Raw genomic sequence first — 17464 nt, forward strand, 5'->3', positions numbered from 1 at the left:
TATCGATATACTTTTATTTTTTCGTGCACATTGAAAGGCTTCTGAAGACAACTTTTGGAGGTCACCATGGTGTAGCAGTGCTTGCAGCAATAAACGTAATTCCTTTAAGGGCAAACACATTCGTTCTGTTTTGTTTTTTTTTTTGCTCTATATAGTTTAAGCAACAAGGATTCATTGCTAGCTTCGCCTCTAAAACACTTGAACTACTGCCACACACTCTGCTGATAGCCCCACGAGAACTCACGAACAGAAACATGAATCAGTAGCCGAGTTTAGAAAGCTTTACGTTCGTAAGTGCTCCTTACTACTGGCCGGCTGCTTTCATTATTAATATGTCAGCACCGAGATTGGCTGGTATTTTCTCTTACGAACAATTCTAACGTAAGAATATTTTGTGGATATGGGCCCAGGCTTTGACTCACAAACACAAAGGTAAGCACAACGTTGAAATACACAAGACCGGCGATAATTTTACTTGTAGAAGATTCTATTCGGTTTGAGCTTGCTTGGGTGTTCTAACGCTAGATTGCGCGAAAAATACAAGAACTCAAGAAATACAATTTTATTGTGTATAGATCGCCCCAGAATAATGCCCGTTGGCATGTACATTTCTTTTTGTACAAAGACCACCACATAAAGAACACGGAACGACAAAGGCATGTACACAACATGTATAAATGCATGTACTCGTCACAAGAAATGGACTACAGAAGGAGAAAATGGACACTGTGGCAAACAGATCCCACTGATGTTTAGGCCGCGAGTAATCTATGTAAAATATATGTAAATATATACTTCACGATATAACGATTGGCTTTATATAGTCATGGTAACGTGCCCTTATTACAACAGGCCATAGTAACAACACACTGGAATGACAGAAAACGTCACATATGCGAACATGTCCCCATTACAGTTGAAACTCGCTTTAACGAAGTGATGACCACGCTCGAATTATTTCGGTAAATCGGGAAGTTCGGAAAATAGAGTAAGAATTTTTTTTAGTCTTCCGAAATCTAAAATCTTAACGTAGCGACACCCAAAAGCTACCGTGTTATTGTATTCGCAGTTAACCCACGCCTGCGCGCGTGCAGAAACTCCGCGAGGGGGGGGAGGGCAAATACTGCCACCCCTAGCGCGATCTGGTAGATAAGAACGCTAGCGACTGCCGAGTCCGTTGTTCCGGGCATGAGTGCGGCGTTCAGCCTCGTCAAAATCAAGCGAGGGCCATGAATAGGGTGCCTAGATCTTTTAATACGATAGCATTATATTGCACGCTCGAAGAAAACCCGTCTTTGTCAAAATTCGAAAGAAATCACAGCTTTTTCAGTAATTTATTTCTGGAAAAACTTCGTGAAATCGGATGTCATGCAAGCTGGTTTTGTTAATTCGGGCTGATGACAACATTGAACCTTATGGGCACTTGCCGGGGAATGGAAATCTCCTAGTTAGATCGGGAACTTCGTAAAATCGGGTTTCATTAGATCGAGCTTTAACTGTACTTTATTACACATTGTTGTATGCCGTTTCCAGTGCCTGGGCATTACAGAACCGACGGATACGATTTCACATATCACTATCGAAAAACGGTTTGGTGTGCACCATATAAAGTGCTCTTGGTGTGTTGGATTTGTAGTCATAGAAAATAGCTGTAACCTCTCTTTATATAACCTCTGTTTATATGAAAGTGCTGTCATTTACAATGAAATGAGTGTAATTTACAATAAAAAATAGTGCGAGGGAAAGTGTTTTAAGATATGGTTTGAAGGGCACCAAGATGTACTAGGAATCGCACCCCATTTCACACCTGAGCTACAGTTTCCCCCAAACAGGTGCGGGTCTGCTTAGCAGACGGAAAGTGAGGCCAATCATAAAAATAGAGAAAAAATTATGAACCCTACTGTTCGTGGAAATAATGTTACCAAAGAAAAAAAAAATAGGCGGCACATCTATCCTTTGGAGATGTTTGACTGCGATAATGCGATTAGCAATCTCTATTAGGACGGGTGTGGTATTGGGGATGGGGATATGTTTTAAATGTTATGATGATCATTATGGCGATTATTGTATCCCCATGCCATCTGTAAATTACCGAACCTCAGGTGAACCCGCATATACACGAAGTGGCATCCTCGCTGCCAACTGCAATGCCGAAGATACGACGACACGGTAAATTTTGTAATCACTGCACCCCTGCTCAAACACCGTGGCAACTCCCACTGTCCCTTGTATTCTCGCTGCAACTTTGTTGCAATGGCTACCCACCAAGCGGCCGCACTTGACGCGAAAGCATCGCGGATGGGGCGCTGTCGCTTTAATATACAGGTATTTAAGGCTCCGTACCCCTTGTGACACCTTGACACCTCCATTATGAGGTACTGGCCAAGAGTAGGAACCTACCGATATCACATACGCCGTACCGAAGTTGTCTGTTCGGGCACACAGCCAGTGGTACATAGCCAGTGACGCAAATTGCCTACTGGGCCAGGCAGCAGCCTGCAGCAAATTGTTTGTTCCGTCACATTGCCGGGTGGCACACGTTGCCTTCTAGACAAGGCAGCAGCCAATACATATCTAGTGGTGCAAACTAGTAGGCAACTTGGCTAACTGGGTGAAATAAGTTAGATACTGACGGACCAACCGGGAAATGGGTAAAGCTCTCAAAGAATGCGAATCACATTCAAAAAAGAAAGAACAGCAGAGCTAGCGCTAGTTAGAACTACGCTCGCTCAGTTAGTGTGACGCGACCTAAGAGAACGGGGTTGAAAATAGAAACAATAGAGTCTTGGCTTGAGCTAGATAGTGCATGCCGCGATTTTTTTTTCAGCGCTGAACAAAGGACACAGTAGACACATAAATAAGGACGCAGAAGACGGCGCAACAATTCCAATTCTGGATTTAGCGTTGTTATCCATACGCGCATCTTTGATAATAACGTACAGATTTCGCGAATGCCTTTTGGTAACTCTACGGTAATACACCTTGCTGCGTCGCCATTGTATTGCGTCTGCTAACCCGTTGTTTTTCGCTAAAAAAATTAGGTCATAGCCATGCGAGTAGAAAACACCGGCTAGTGGAAGAGCCACGCGGATGCCTAGTGTGCAGATTAAATAAACAGCTTATTTTTTTAGAGTCTCTACTATTCCAGCTACAAACCCAGAAAACGCCTGGTTCTGTAGGTCTGACCTTCGAGGTCAGCCAATATCAAACTGCGACTTAGTCTGCCCCTGCCGACGGCTGCTGCGTACGCTTCGCGGGCGCCCATATCTTGAAAGCAATCTGCGATGTGGTTAAAGTGCACCGATTGCTGGCAGATTTGTATGCGCTCTGCTTTCGACGCTTAGTTCACGTTGAAGCGAGTCCTCAGCCGTCAGTGGCAACAGTCACTATAATAGCAATGTCTGGAAATATTTTGCGCTCCAATGCAACCTCGGAGCTATAACAGCAATCATACAGACTGGCCCAAGCGTCACTTACTCAGACTACTGTTTTGTATAGCGCACGTTAGTCACGACATTTTTTTTTCAGATATCTTGCACATCGTCAAACGCGTGGAATAGGCGAACACATGACCTCAAAAACAGCAGCCAAAATTCATTCATGGTAAGTGTGCGTAACGCTTCGAATTTATTTTCTATGGGACCGAAAGTAGTAAGAAGCAAGCGAAATGTTCGCTTCAGCAGTTTCAGCTCGTCGGCTCAAGTATAAGTCATAGTACGCCCTGATATTTGCGACTGATCTGACGTCTACGCTTACTAGCGCAGCTTTATCAAAAGCGCCGACGTCAGAATGATGACCAATAAAACTGGAGAAAGTTAAGGTGCTCTGCTCAATAAATGGAAAGAACTTGCAGCTGCCATATGACTTTCACGCGTTCTTGCTGGTTCATTTGGTTCGCACAGGGGCGTCGCTGCGCGTGCTCCCAGCACCCGTAAGGACAACGGAAACGCATAACGAGAGCGTAGGGAAAATGGCGACAGCTTGTGTAAGTGGAGGGTATAGGCAGCTCCCCTTTGGCACATTTTAAAAGCAGTGCCATATGCAGTACACATCTGTTCAACAAGTTGCCTGAGAAAGTTAGATCTAACGCAAGAAACTATAGGACTGGACTCTAACTTTCAACGATTGTACTGCGCAGGCTGTAATTGAAGGAGCTGAATTTTGGTGAGAAGTCGATAACGCGAATATGTCGCATTGAAGTTTTAACTGAATAGAGGGCCATAGGAGTGCCTCTCAAGTTGCACTCCTATGTGTCGTTCGAGCGCGCCTACCACTGACGATTTTCATTAGAACCATGGTGCGGCACTTATGGCGACTACTGCAGCCACGAAATGAACGTGCTACTGGTTTTGATGACGGATCAACTGCCGTAAATACGGAAGCGCTACCATGTATTCATAACGTTTGACCGTGAAGCAGAAAACAGTGATCGCGTACATTGTGTAGTTATTGACCTGGCACTAAAACTATACTGCAGTATCATCACAGCGTCTAATGTATCCGTCGTCATACTGACCGATAAACGAAGCGCCAACTTACGCTCTGCTCTTAGTCATTGCTGCCGCATGCGAAGTCACCAACACCACCGATTCACTAGAGGCAAAGAAGGACCACTTAAGTCCTGTTACTAAAGTTGTTGCGCAAAACTAACCAACGCCTCAAATGTAAATGTCGGCTTTTCTCCTCATAGAGACACGAAGCAGGAATACTGTCTGGACGGATGCATAATGCTTTTTTTAACATGTGTGCATCTTTCGGTTTGCGAGCGCTCATGCGCCAGCTTATCGGGAACGTTCGTCTTATTTTTCGTTAGGACAAGGGCTTCAAAAAACCCCGAAGCTACTACCGCTATGACAATGTCACAGCAATGGTACACACCGTAGCGGGCGATCAGAATTAACTTATAACCCATCGGACGTTTTAACCACTTTGCGCGGTCGCTCTGCGTAAACTGCGAAACAAAAAAGGGATTAAAGTAAACGCTGCGCTCCACAACGTGCATCGGTAAAATGAATCGATACGATTTATTACCTGAAGCACTAGTTATCTGTAAAGTACGGACCATTATAACTATCTCAATATTGTCCAAACGTTAGTTCTCTCTCACTTTTTTTAATCCTGATTTTTAATGAATGATCAGTTTATTTCCATATGTTTACTGAAACAATGCTGCAATATTCTTGAGGCAAGCTGCTGGAATGGAAAATTATGCCTCATGTGACTCCCGTCAAAATCCAGAGTAAAATAGATAACAGCCCACAGCGATAAAAAGAAATAAAATGAAAAGCCAAAGTCATCTTCTGACAAAGCGGACGCACAGCGAAAAGGGCTCAGACACTTTCTCCAGAAGTTTGATCGAATAAAGATAGGCAATAAAAAAGACAACTAATCTATTCACCCAAGCAAGTTTCAAGACCTTCCGACAGTTTTGAATAAAAAATTGTACATATGTGACTACATTCTGGGATACAGGAAACAACCGTAAAGACCCTGTAATGTTTTGTTCCAAGAAATGTGAGTTTCAGTTGTCTATTGGGGCGCTCCGACACTTCCATAATATAAGTTGGCCAATGATGCCCAAATGATGCACCCTTGTTCTAAAAATGTGGTAAATGCTCGCTGCCTCCGCTTCGCCATACGCTAGTGCTTAAGCCTCGTATTTGCTGCCTGCCTCTGAACATGGTTATCCAAAAAAGAACTGTGATGTGACGAGATGCACTATAGCGTGGCTGGAGGAGCGGCATCAGAAACAGCGTCGTTAGGTGGCAGTTAGCAGTAGTCCTCTTCAATGGAGCAGCTTCGCCTGCCGAGAGTCTTGCATCGGCAGGTGAGCAGCGCGTAGATGTCGGTCCGGATGCGAGGGTTGCTGAAGAAGTAGATGAACGGGTTGATGGCGCTGGCCGTCTTGCAGAACAGTGGCGGCACAACAGCCACCAGATGCGGCACCGCAGAAGCCTTGCCAAACACGGCCCACAAGCAGAGCACAGCGTATGGTGTCCACGCCGCGAAGAACGTTGCCACAATGAGCACCACCATCTGCACACAGACAAAACGGCAGCACGAACATAAGCTAGGCAAGCGTTTATGTAGAGTCTTGCTTGCACACCAAGACCCACGCGTCCCCAATTTTTTAGGCCTTTTATGGGAACTGACAGCGTCTCATATTGCCTTTCAAAGGCGCCTAGTGCTCATTTCTGCAGTTGCGTAATGTTTTGTATTAAGTATGCGTCTTTCCTTGTTGGCGTTTACACCTGTGATGATTAACTCGCCTGCACTTGCAGTATAGTATTCTATTACTAGAAAAAAAAAAACTCAGTGCCCTTCCACTCTGTGAAAAAGGATGACCAGTGAAGCTCTGTATGTGGACCCCTTAATGGCGAACTGCACCTCCACGGCGGGTCGGCCCGCAATTGCACTATCTTCGGGATCGGCCCACGTATTGGGAGTTTTTGCATACCACGCGAACGACACGAAAATTTCCTTGGACGGTAGAGGTACACAGCTTCGCTATAAAACATGACGTTTGCTTCCGTTTGCATTCGGCTTAGTTTTTGTGCTGCTTGTCAGGGGATGCGAAGACGAATATTACTTACTGATGCTACTGTTTACCGTATACACCCTTAGCATTTCTACATTCTAAGACATTCTTGCATCATCGTTTTCACTGAAATGTTTCAAAGCGCATTGCAAAAATACAAACAAAGAAACAGACCGGAAGTCAACAGTATAATAAGGACACTGCTTGCGTGCAGGGCGAAGCACGAAATAAAAACTGATGGCGTACATTGGCTTCGAGAGCGGGATTACGCACAAGACCAAGTGGCTCAAGGTGCCTATTATTTGCATGCATTTGGACAGCGAAGAGATGGCTATGCTCTAGCGACTATGTAGTAGATAGAATATATCCGTGTGGCTGCGGTGAATTCTGACTGAGCACGAAGTTGCGAATTCAGTTTTATGCCGGAGCCACTATTTGCCATTCCTACCTCAGCATGCGTGAAAGTGTAATTGCCTACACACGTTAAAGTATGCCAGGCCATTTAAAATAATGTCGAATCCATTATCTTACGTTTATTCTTGAATTGTAGCAATGGAACAAAAATCACAATACTTCCCAGTTAAAAAACGCAACAGGAAATTTCAGTCTGCTGTATTTTATGACGTTCAGTTGTCCGACGTCCTGTAGTCGGATGTTCTGTAGGTCTTTATTATTGTTTAATTAAATATTGTCAGAGACATCTTAGGGCTGTGCATATTTGTTAGTGGAATAAATAAAAAAGTTTTCTGCCCGGGATTCGAACTTGCGACATAACGATCCAGAACCCAGTATCTCACCACTGCACAACGCCGAATTTTTTTCTTTATATCATGGTATCTCTTACACTAGCATTCCACCCGAAATTCAACAGTTCTGCATAGTCAGAGAATGGAAGGCACAATGAAAGTCACGCACAGAAAAGGCTGCGTTCATACTGTGAGTAGAAACGTTGGTTTCACTTTAGAAGGGTGGTAAGAATAGGCACGTCACCAAAATGGGGTACCAGTCTAGTTGTGTATCGAATCCATAATAAGAATGTTTTAAGTGTAGTGTCATTTGGATAAAATGTACCCTAGTAGGTACCACCGTTTCCGCGTTTCGGTCTGCCATTCGCGTTTTCCACAATCTGTGCATTCCCACGAGAAAAAACATATCGAAAAGTGCACTGTTATAAGAGGTCGGCATCAGATATCGCACAGTATGAGCGTTAATCGCAGTCTTTTTTCAAAGTCCGTTGGAGGACATCCCAAAATAGGATGGCGTCGGTGCAGCTAATAAAACAATGTTCAATTATCTCTGGCACGTCACAAAGGCGACAGTTAACAGAAGAGAAAAAGGTACCCTTTTTCTGTAGCCATCTTTTCACCGGTATGGTTTCACTATGAAGTTTATAAAAGAATGTTTTGCAGCAACGGTATATATACATTTTACGAACTCGCTTTAGTACATTGTGACCTGGCCATTGAATGTATAGTGATCTGTAAAATGGAGGCGGAAATAGCATGGACAATAAATTTTTGTATAACGTTTTAGGCGACACAGAGTACAGGTATTCAGTGGAAAACCGAACTGTCAGGAAACGAACCACCAAGTAAACTTCTTGCATGTACCCCCACAAGCATAAACGCGGAGAGAAATTGTAGGAAACGATTAAATCAGGTAACGCATTAACAAGTGCGACTTGCATGAATGACCAAATTTTAGGATGCGAGGTATCACGAAAAAAGAAGAAACGAGACACTACTTGACGCACATAAATATGTACTAAGCCCAGCCCACCTTCACTAACGGCCTAAAAACAGTCTCGCCTCGGGCTCAAACGTTGAAGACCTACGAAGATTGCAAAGATTCGGTGAAAGCATTGGATGTATAGCCTGGTACAATGAATAACTTGCAATACGTAGTAAATTTTTGTTCCCAAGAACTTATTGCTGGCTTTGGCTTTCCCCAAAATAGAAAGTCATTGTGGAACGAATGTCTGGGCGTAACTTTGCAGGGCCGAAACCCGTTTTTTCCAATAGTGTGTTTAATTTATATGCGTCTAGCGGCACGCCAAGATACTTTGGCGAGACATCAGTCCACTTAACGCCTAGAAACTGTTCTGGTGTATAGCACCATGAGCCAAATCATCAACCTAAACTTTTCGAGGAGTTCATTCGTGCTCCTGATACGCTGCGAAATTCCTCTATTGTTGATACTACCTTTTCAACACTGGCCTTATCCGAGCAGAAAAACGCTAGATCATCTGCATAAGCTAAGACTTTTACTGCATTACCCAGCATATTAAAGCCATGAATGTAACTCGTCTGAATTACGCTTAAGCATAACGGTTCCAGGTAAAGGGCGAATAGTAGTGGGGACATCGGGCATCCTTCTTTTGCTGAAGGGCAAATGGAAAGGGGTTCAGAGAGTTGGCCATTAATAACTGAACGAGTAGTACAACAGGTATAGCAAAGCTTAACGCCTTTAAGCACAAGGGAGCCAACATTGGCATGCTCCAGAAGAGGAAATAAACAAGAGTGACTGACACGATCAGAAGCATTAGCAAGGTCTACCTGGAACATTGCAAACTGCTTAGTGGAACTGTAACACTATTGAAGTAGTGTATGGGCGATATGTATGTTGGTTTGAATTCCACACGTCTGGTGGGAACCAATGAGAATTGACATTGGAAATTGCAATCTGTTCGATAAAACATTTGCAAAAATTTTATAACCCACGTTTGACAATGTGACTGGTCGGTAGCTTTCAACAGAACGCAGTTTCTCCTTATCTGAACTTTTGGGAAATAAAACTGTGTGGGTTTCGGAAAAAGATTGAGGAAGGGCATCTAGCTCAAAACTTGTAATGAAAATGTCCAATAATATGGGACTGATAATTGATTTGAAAGCTTTGTAAAATTTATGTGAAAGTCAATCAGGGCCAGGTGTTTTCGACAGAGGCAGCTGATCAATAGCTAGCTCAATTTCATGGATCATAAGGCTACCACTGATGAATGCAGAGTCATCATCCTGTAATGGTTTTACAAGAGATACAAAACTCTAAAACTTTTGCGCTCTGATCGTCGGGAGGGGCGCTAAAGAACACAGTGTAGTAGGTTTAGAACTGAGAAATTATGTCACTCGTATTTGTTTGAAGGCTACCTTCGGAGTATATTTCCGGAGTTACATTGGAAATAGCGTGACGTCGCTCGTCAAGTAAAGCTAGACTGCTCAAAGTGTAGACTGCAAGTAAAGCTGCTCAGACTCCAGAGCAACGCCTATTTCGATATCGAATTCGCGCACCTCTGTGACGCAGCGCATAATGCTTCTGTAACTAAAATTTAAGATGTTCTGTGTCAACAATGTCAGTGCCTGGCATTTCGCATTCTATCTGATAAAGGTTGTATAGGCTCCTAAGAAGTATTTTTTGTTCATTCTTTCTATAGAATGCTTTCAGCGACCCAATTTCTATAGCCACGTATGAACCTCTTGTTTAAAGGGTCCCCAAGCTGCAAATAGTGGCAAGTCAGTAGAGAGAGAAGCTGTTAGGGCCATGCGCACGCGACAATTGAATTTCTGATAATTTACGAGCTCAGAGTTAAGCTTCCAGAGTGCCCACTGTGATCGGAAATTAGTTACAGATTTGTCACTAATCTTTGCCATAACCATACAATGGCCAGAGAACGAGACTGGGATAGTAATACAAGACAGTCCTCGGGAGAGGAGTTATGAAGAAACATAAATCCGATCAAGACAGGCGTAAGAGCGACATTGAATTTGTGTATAAGAGCGAGCTCCCTGTACCGACAGTCCTGTATCAATGAGCCCTGCATTTTCTATTACGTTAGACAAAACTTCACCATGCCTGCCCCGCAGAGTGTTAATGCCGCTTCGATTGCTAGGATCACATACACAATCGAAATATCCCATTAACACAATGCAACGATCACAGTCCAATTGACTAGACACAGTATCAAATAATATAATTCGTTTTGCAGCGTCATTAAATGCATAGACATTGACTATTCGCCATGGCACACCCTGCAACACAAAATCACAACATTTATATCGACCTTCAGTGTCTACATGGTAAATAAATGCTGAACAACCACCATCCTCATCATCAGCATAATCTTTATCATCATCATCATCATCCACCTGGCTACGCCCACTGCAGGCTATAAGCCTCTCCCATACGTCTCCAACTACCCCGGTCATGTGCTAATTGTGACCATGTTGTCTCTGCAAACTTCTCAATCTCATCCATCCACCTAACTTTCTGCCACCCCCTGCTACGCTGGCCTTCTCTTGGAACCCATTCCGTAACCTCTTATGACCACCGGTTATCTTCCCTCCTCATTACATGCTCTGCCCACGCCCATTTCTTTTTCTTGATTTCAACTAAGGTGTCATTAACTCGCGTTTGTTCCCTCACCCAATCTGCTCTCTTCTTATCCCCCCTTAACGTTACACCCATCATTCTCTTTCGATAGCTCGTTGCGTCGTCCTTAATTTAAGTAGAATCCTTTTCGTAAGCCTACAGGTTTCTGCCCCGTAGGTGAGTACGGGTAAGACACAGCTGTTATACGCTTTTTTCTTGAGTGATAATGGCAATCTGCTGTTCATGATCTGAGAATGCCTGCCAAACGCACCCCAGCCCATTTTTATTCTTCTGATTATTTCAGTCTCATGATCCGGATCCGAGGTCACTACCTGCCCTAAGTAGATGTATGTCCTTACCACTTCCAGTACCTCGCTACATATGGTAAACTGCTGTTCTCTTCCGAGACTGTTAAACATTACTTAAGTTTTCTGCAGATTAATTTTTAGACCCACCCTTCAACTTTACCTGTCCAGGTCAGTGAGCATGCATTGCAATTGGTCGCCTGTGTTACTAAGCAAGGCAATATCCTCAGCGAATCGCAAGTTACTAAGGTGTTCTCTATTTACTCTTATCCCCAATTCTTCCCAACCCAGGTCTCTGAATACTTCCTGTAGACAATACATCCTGCAGACAATGCTGAACAAGGTAGGCTCTTTTTCAGAAAGAGGAAACAGCCCGCGGATAAACCAAGAGCCTGTGAAATGCAGACATTATACTCAAATAGAAAATGTCTCAAAGCCCTTTCTGTCTCGTCATCGCTCTCAATCTTATTCTTCTGCACGGTGACTAAGTCTAGGCGCTTCCTAGACAAAAGCCGGCCAAGCTGTGACTCTTTCTGCAAAGACCTAAGACCTCGTACGTTCAAAGTTGCGAAGAGAAGTTGCTGGGACAGGACCACGATGACTAACCACTATTTGAACTTAATGATCTATGTGATCGGTCCTAGAAGGCAATGGTGAGGCTACCTCCGAACCCCACCCCCCAGCCTTCTGGACCGTGATCGTAGGCAGTTTCCTGAATGTTTCAATGTTTTGCGGCGACGTGCTTTTCATGTATATACTGGTCGTCTCGCTGTCCGTGGTTGATTCCGATCTGGTAGTCACACAGCGCTTCGGAATTGACGTATCCGCGCTACTTCGGTTGTCTTCTGCCAGCATAGCGCACGTGTTTAGATGCTTCGGTCTAGCAGATGAGTCATCAGCGGCTGCTTCATTCGCTTGCTTGGCAGCAACTGGCTGCGTGCTAGCAGGTGCTTGTTTGCGTTGTTGCTTGGATTGATCATCTTTCTGTTCGCCACTTTCTTTTTTCACTGGCAGTTCTGCGATGCCATTGTCTTTAACATGTACAGAGGCCTTACTGACACAGCTAGTCTCCGCGGAAGAGGGAACGTCTCCAGTCACCCCGAGAACCTTCGTAATATCCATTATGTGAGCTTGTAAGCTCTCATCCGGAGGCCTTGTTCGGTGTCGTAACTTATCGGCGTATGTTACGACAAATTCTTCAGCTGAGTGGTCAAAGCGCCGGCAGGCATCACAACGAGAGGTTCTGCAGTTTCGACGAGTGTGGCCCACCCCGTTACAGCGCAGACAAAGTGGGGACCGGCCTGGAATCAATACAAGGCTCTGCACTCCACAAACAGGTAGTAGATGTGGAACGTCCCCCACGCTGACTCCATCGGCAAGAATCAACACCACATCACGATTCAGGGTACGGATTTGTTGCATCTCCGATACTTTCCAGCTTTCTGCTGATATAGACTTCACTTTCCCGTAAGCCTAGAGCGCATCTCGAATGTAATCTTCCAAACGCTCAGGAAGCCACAAAAGCTACATTTTAACTTCTCTGGGCTCAGGATCAATAACTACGCAGCGTCTACCTTTCACTGATAATTCCCCGCATGTAAATAGCTTCGATTTTGTCATCCCTGATTTGCACGTCACCATCCACACGTGCGACATCTGAAATTGACCGATGGAACTTATTTCGTTCAGGTCAATAACGTTCCGAAGGTCGTCTCTGAAGTCTTAGGCTCTGTACGGCCGACCACTTAAGTCATCATGTAGGGAAACTGAGTCCACAACCAGCTTACCGTTCGGAAGACGAGGTAGCAAAACACGGTAGTCATTGCTGCTGGCTGAGGCCTAAGCAGCACCTCAGCCAGGGGCCGATAAATCCATTGAAGCGGAGAAAGAAGAAGACGGCGTTAGGAACGGTCACTTTTTTCATACTGCACCACGTCGAATGTTACTCACCAGACCTATTTTGGCCATGTCAACAGTAAAAATGTCTGCGTCTATGTTGACATTTTTATGCTTTACGACTGCTTTTTACGATTGAGTTTTGCTTTACGATATCCATACTAAATAAGAAATTCAGAAATAGACAACGGTAACCTGCGACACTGCTAGGAGTGTTGCTGTTAATTTCGACAGCTGTCTCTCGCTCGTTAAACGCTTGAGCGCGCGTATAATTCGTGTGTTCAGTGCAAAATAGCTACATAAAAATTCGTGGATCAGTGTTCATTTAGACGGCATACCTGTTTCTCACGGCAGCGCTGTGCCAGAATACTGACGCTCAAGCAAGACAGCGTTTCACGCAACTTTGTGGAATAACCCAAAACTTCTTTTGCACTTCGCAAAAGCTTGCACAATATTTCTGGTAAATTAACTAATATGTCAGCGTAACGGCATATGCCAGGCCTGTGTTCACAGGGCTGTGTGCCATATCTTACCAAATAAAACAAAGTGGATACGCAGCCATTTCCGCAGATGCTATGCTTTCGATCAGCGGCCAGTTTTGAAGAGACCGGTAGGGCGTTGCTGGTGCCTCGTCGTCATGGCACAATTCTGACAATTGGCCACGTCGACTTTAATTCATGTGTCGGTGCGATCAGCACTGCCGGTTTCAGAGAATGCACCATTGAATAGCGCGCAAGCGAAAAGAAAGTACATTGTACACCATCGATGTGAAAGTGACATACAATTTTAAAGCATCGCGACGGAAAATGCTTCTTTCGCGGCATCCGAACTTATGTCGTTGCGACAGAAAGTGGCACATTTTTAACGCCACGAGAGAAAGTGTGTCGTTGCGTCAGAAATCCTGCTGCGACGCCTGAATCGCGGTCGCGGTAGAAAGTTGTTATTGCGACTTCAGAACTCCTGTTGTCGCGACAGAATGTTTCTGTTGTGACTTCAAAACTCTTGGTCGTTGCAACAGAATGTTTCTCTCGCGACATCAGAATTTCTATTGTAACGTAAGAAATGTCGTTCGCAACTACAGAAACGTCAGGGAGTTCTGTCGTACAATAGAAATTTCTGTAGTCACGACAGAAACTTTTGTTGTCTTTTTCAACTGCATTATTATTTTTTGTCAATATTTTCGTCACGCTGTCATTGCCTTCCAGACGGTTCGCGAGAGACATTTCTTCGATTATCTGTCTTTGTTACTCTCTTAATCTCGTTCCACATAAGTTTCAGATTAGATTATATTATGGGGTTTTACGTGCCAAAACCACCCTCTGATTATAAGGCACGCCGTAATAGAGGACTCCGGAAATTTCGACCACCTGGGGTTCTTTAACGTGCACCTAAATCTAAGTACACGGGTGTTCCACATAAGTTCCACTAAGTTTGTCAAACATATTTACAAAAATGTTCCACTTAGAAGAATTTTCGTGGAAAGAGATTAAGAGCGTAGAACAGGCACCGATCCCACTCGCGTTCCGTTCATGACTGAAAATCCCTTGCCGTGGCGCGCCACGCAGTCGCCGGGTGTGTGCGAGGCAGTGGGAAGCTCACATCAAGGCAAATGAAACGAGACTGGTAGGTGTCCGTGGTGACGACGTTTAACTGCTGACAGTGGTGCAGCTGTCAGTATTTTCACTTAGCTCACACATTAGCAATTTTTCCCACGTCATTGTAGTAATCTATAAGCAGCATATTTCTGTATCTCCTGACAATTGCACTTGCGTGCGCCCAAGGAACAGAGTTATTTAATTCTTCGGACATGTTCTAAATGATACGACGGATTTGAATCCACAGCGTAGCGCGGCTATTGAACTAATCTTATCGACGGTCAATATCTGCGGGACCATATCTGTATTTGGGTTCCAGGATACAGTGGCAAGCGTGTGGCACGTATTTCCCACAAATAATATTATTTTTGCTATCCAGAGTAATTTGTCTGCATTTTGTCAACGGCAGCAGAGACGCCGTCTTTCAACTCTTGCCTGGGATAAAACTAAAAGCTAAACGTCTGCCCCTGAACTTGGGAGGTCATTCAAACCGACGTACTTCCAGTGTTCACTTCCTGGGCGTCATTCTGGACAGCAAACCCTTTTAGCGACACGCTGTGCACTATAGATCGGACACATCACTGCATCGGCTTCACGCACTCCATAGAATTGCTGGCGTGCGCTGAGGCAACTGCCCAAGCTCGGTGTTTAAACTACAAAGCGCTTAATTGACCAGCCGGATCCTTTAGCAGCTTCCACTGACGCACCCACCCTGGACCTAATACAAACAGCTAGAGAATGTGAATAGGGAAAATCTCCGCTTGTCTTTGGGCGTTCCACAAGTAGCCTCCAACAAGAAAGTTATATACGAGGCCCAATCTCTATAACTTCAATTCCTGGCATTTAAGCACTGTTTACTCTGCTTTTCCGGCTGGGTGGGCCTTTATCTCAAAAAGCCCTTCTCAGAACACTCAGCACTAGATACTGAGTCCTCTTCGATGCTGCGCTACATACTCTAGGAGTCCTTCTCAAGAGTCTGAAACGAAGGCAACAAAGGGATCCGTCTTGGATACTTGAGGGCATCATTTGCGACCTTAATATTCATGGGTTGCAGTCCAGGTGGTCGACACTTTCTGTTGAGGGTCGCTATTTAGGGCTCGAGCACATACACGCAAGTCATCCCAACCACCTTCACGTCTGCACGGACGGATTGATCAGCGTCAGAAGAACTTCAGTTTGGCCTAGTTGGTATTTACTGCAAATCATATTGACCGCAAAAAAGACGGGGACATAGGAAGAATACACATAAACAGCACCGCCTGTGCTGTTTATGTGTTTTCTTCCTATGTCCCCGTCTTTTTTGCGGTCAATATGATTTGCGGATTGATCAGCGTGGATTCTGAGCTCTGCCGTTGCATATTTGATCCCGTCTCTGGACGCGTACTGGTCTGGCCGCTTCCATTACTTAGGCTCTTGCCTATTGCAGAGACTGCTGCCATTGCTGCATCTTTTCGCCTACTGAAAAACAGACGCGCAGAGGAAGCCGTCATATTCTCGTACCCCAAGTCAGCAATTCAGAACTATCTCGTGGGGCGCATCGAAAGAAGTTCTGTTGTCAGTCACTGGCTTCACTCAAATATATCGCGCCCGCCCGCCCGCCCGCCCGCCCGCCCGCCCGCCCGCCCGCCCGCACGCACACACACACACAAACACACACACACACACACACACACACACACACACACACACACACACACACACACACACACACACACACACACACACACACACACACACACACACACACACACGCAAAGAATTTACGTTATAGTAGATACCTCCGCATGTTCGCGTCACTCGCAACGAAGGAGCCGATGCCCTCACTTTCGAGACAGCCAGCAGTCAGAACTCTGGAGAATCACCATTTCTCTTCAAAGGCAATTCGGTGCCTCTTTCGTTCGCCTTAGAGACGAACCCATCATCCCTGTCAGCCTTGTGTTGTAAAGGAACTTAGCCGCATGGAAGCCATGCTCATATATAGAGTAGGAACACAATCTACACTCCTACATGAATGCTCGAAGTGAGCGGTGCTGTTTCTCCATCGTGCCCTGAGTGAAATGGAACAGGCGATATAGAACGTTTCATGAGGTCCTGCAAGTGCCTCTGACGTAAAAGGAACAGGCTTCTTTACAACATGCGAAGAAAAGGGCGTCCTCACGAAAGTCTAGGGCAGTTATTTCTTTTGGAAAGCATCGCGGATAGAGCGTAAGGAGGTGCCGCCGATGCAAATCCCATTTCTGCGAGAGGTAGGGTTGATTGAATCATGATGACATATTTGACGAGGAACTAGACGCTCAGCGGGAGCAATTTCCGAACAGGTCTTCCAGGCTAATCCTGCCTGTAGAAAAATCATCATCACAACAACCAGCACCGCCACGCTGCAAAACAGAAGTACCTTTAACACATAGTGACTAATTGGCCCCTTCGATATTTTCGTGCCATCCTGAACGGCCATTCAATGGCAAATTAGCCTAACGTTCGACTCTGTTTCCTTTTAGCGGTTTTATGTATGTACTGTGACAACATTCTTCAGTGATAATATTTTTAGCGTTTGTTTACATAGACACCCGACATGGTAGGTGAAAAGGAACAGCAGAATATGCTTATTTGCTTGACATCGTTTAGACCAGCTCGTTTAGAACAATTTAGGCTTGCGACGCAGTCTCTTTAGCAAGAGCATTCATTCTTTCTTGCCTTTTATACCGGAAAAAGAAGTAGTAACACAGGATTTTCACAAAAATGTACCCTTCTTTGCGGTCGATTTGAAG

At 44.8% G+C, this 17464-nt stretch overlaps 1 protein-coding gene across 2 annotated transcripts in view; it reads right to left on the minus strand.

Moving 5' to 3' along the window:
• Positions 1-547: 547 nt before the first annotated feature.
• LOC135917578 (visual pigment-like receptor peropsin) overlaps positions 548-17464 on the minus strand; it is a 633033-nt gene continuing 616116 nt past the window's right edge. For both annotated transcript variants that reach the window (XM_065451130.1, XM_065451131.1), the window contains one exon: positions 548-6036. In XM_065451130.1, the coding sequence (XP_065307202.1) occupies positions 5770-6036 (267 nt within the window). In that variant the 3' untranslated portion in view covers positions 548-5769. The remainder of the gene's footprint in view (positions 6037-17464) is intronic.

This window comes from Dermacentor albipictus, chromosome 5 (genome assembly GCF_038994185.2).
Source record: "Dermacentor albipictus isolate Rhodes 1998 colony chromosome 5, USDA_Dalb.pri_finalv2, whole genome shotgun sequence".
Classification (NCBI taxonomy): domain Eukaryota; kingdom Metazoa; phylum Arthropoda; class Arachnida; order Ixodida; family Ixodidae; genus Dermacentor; species Dermacentor albipictus.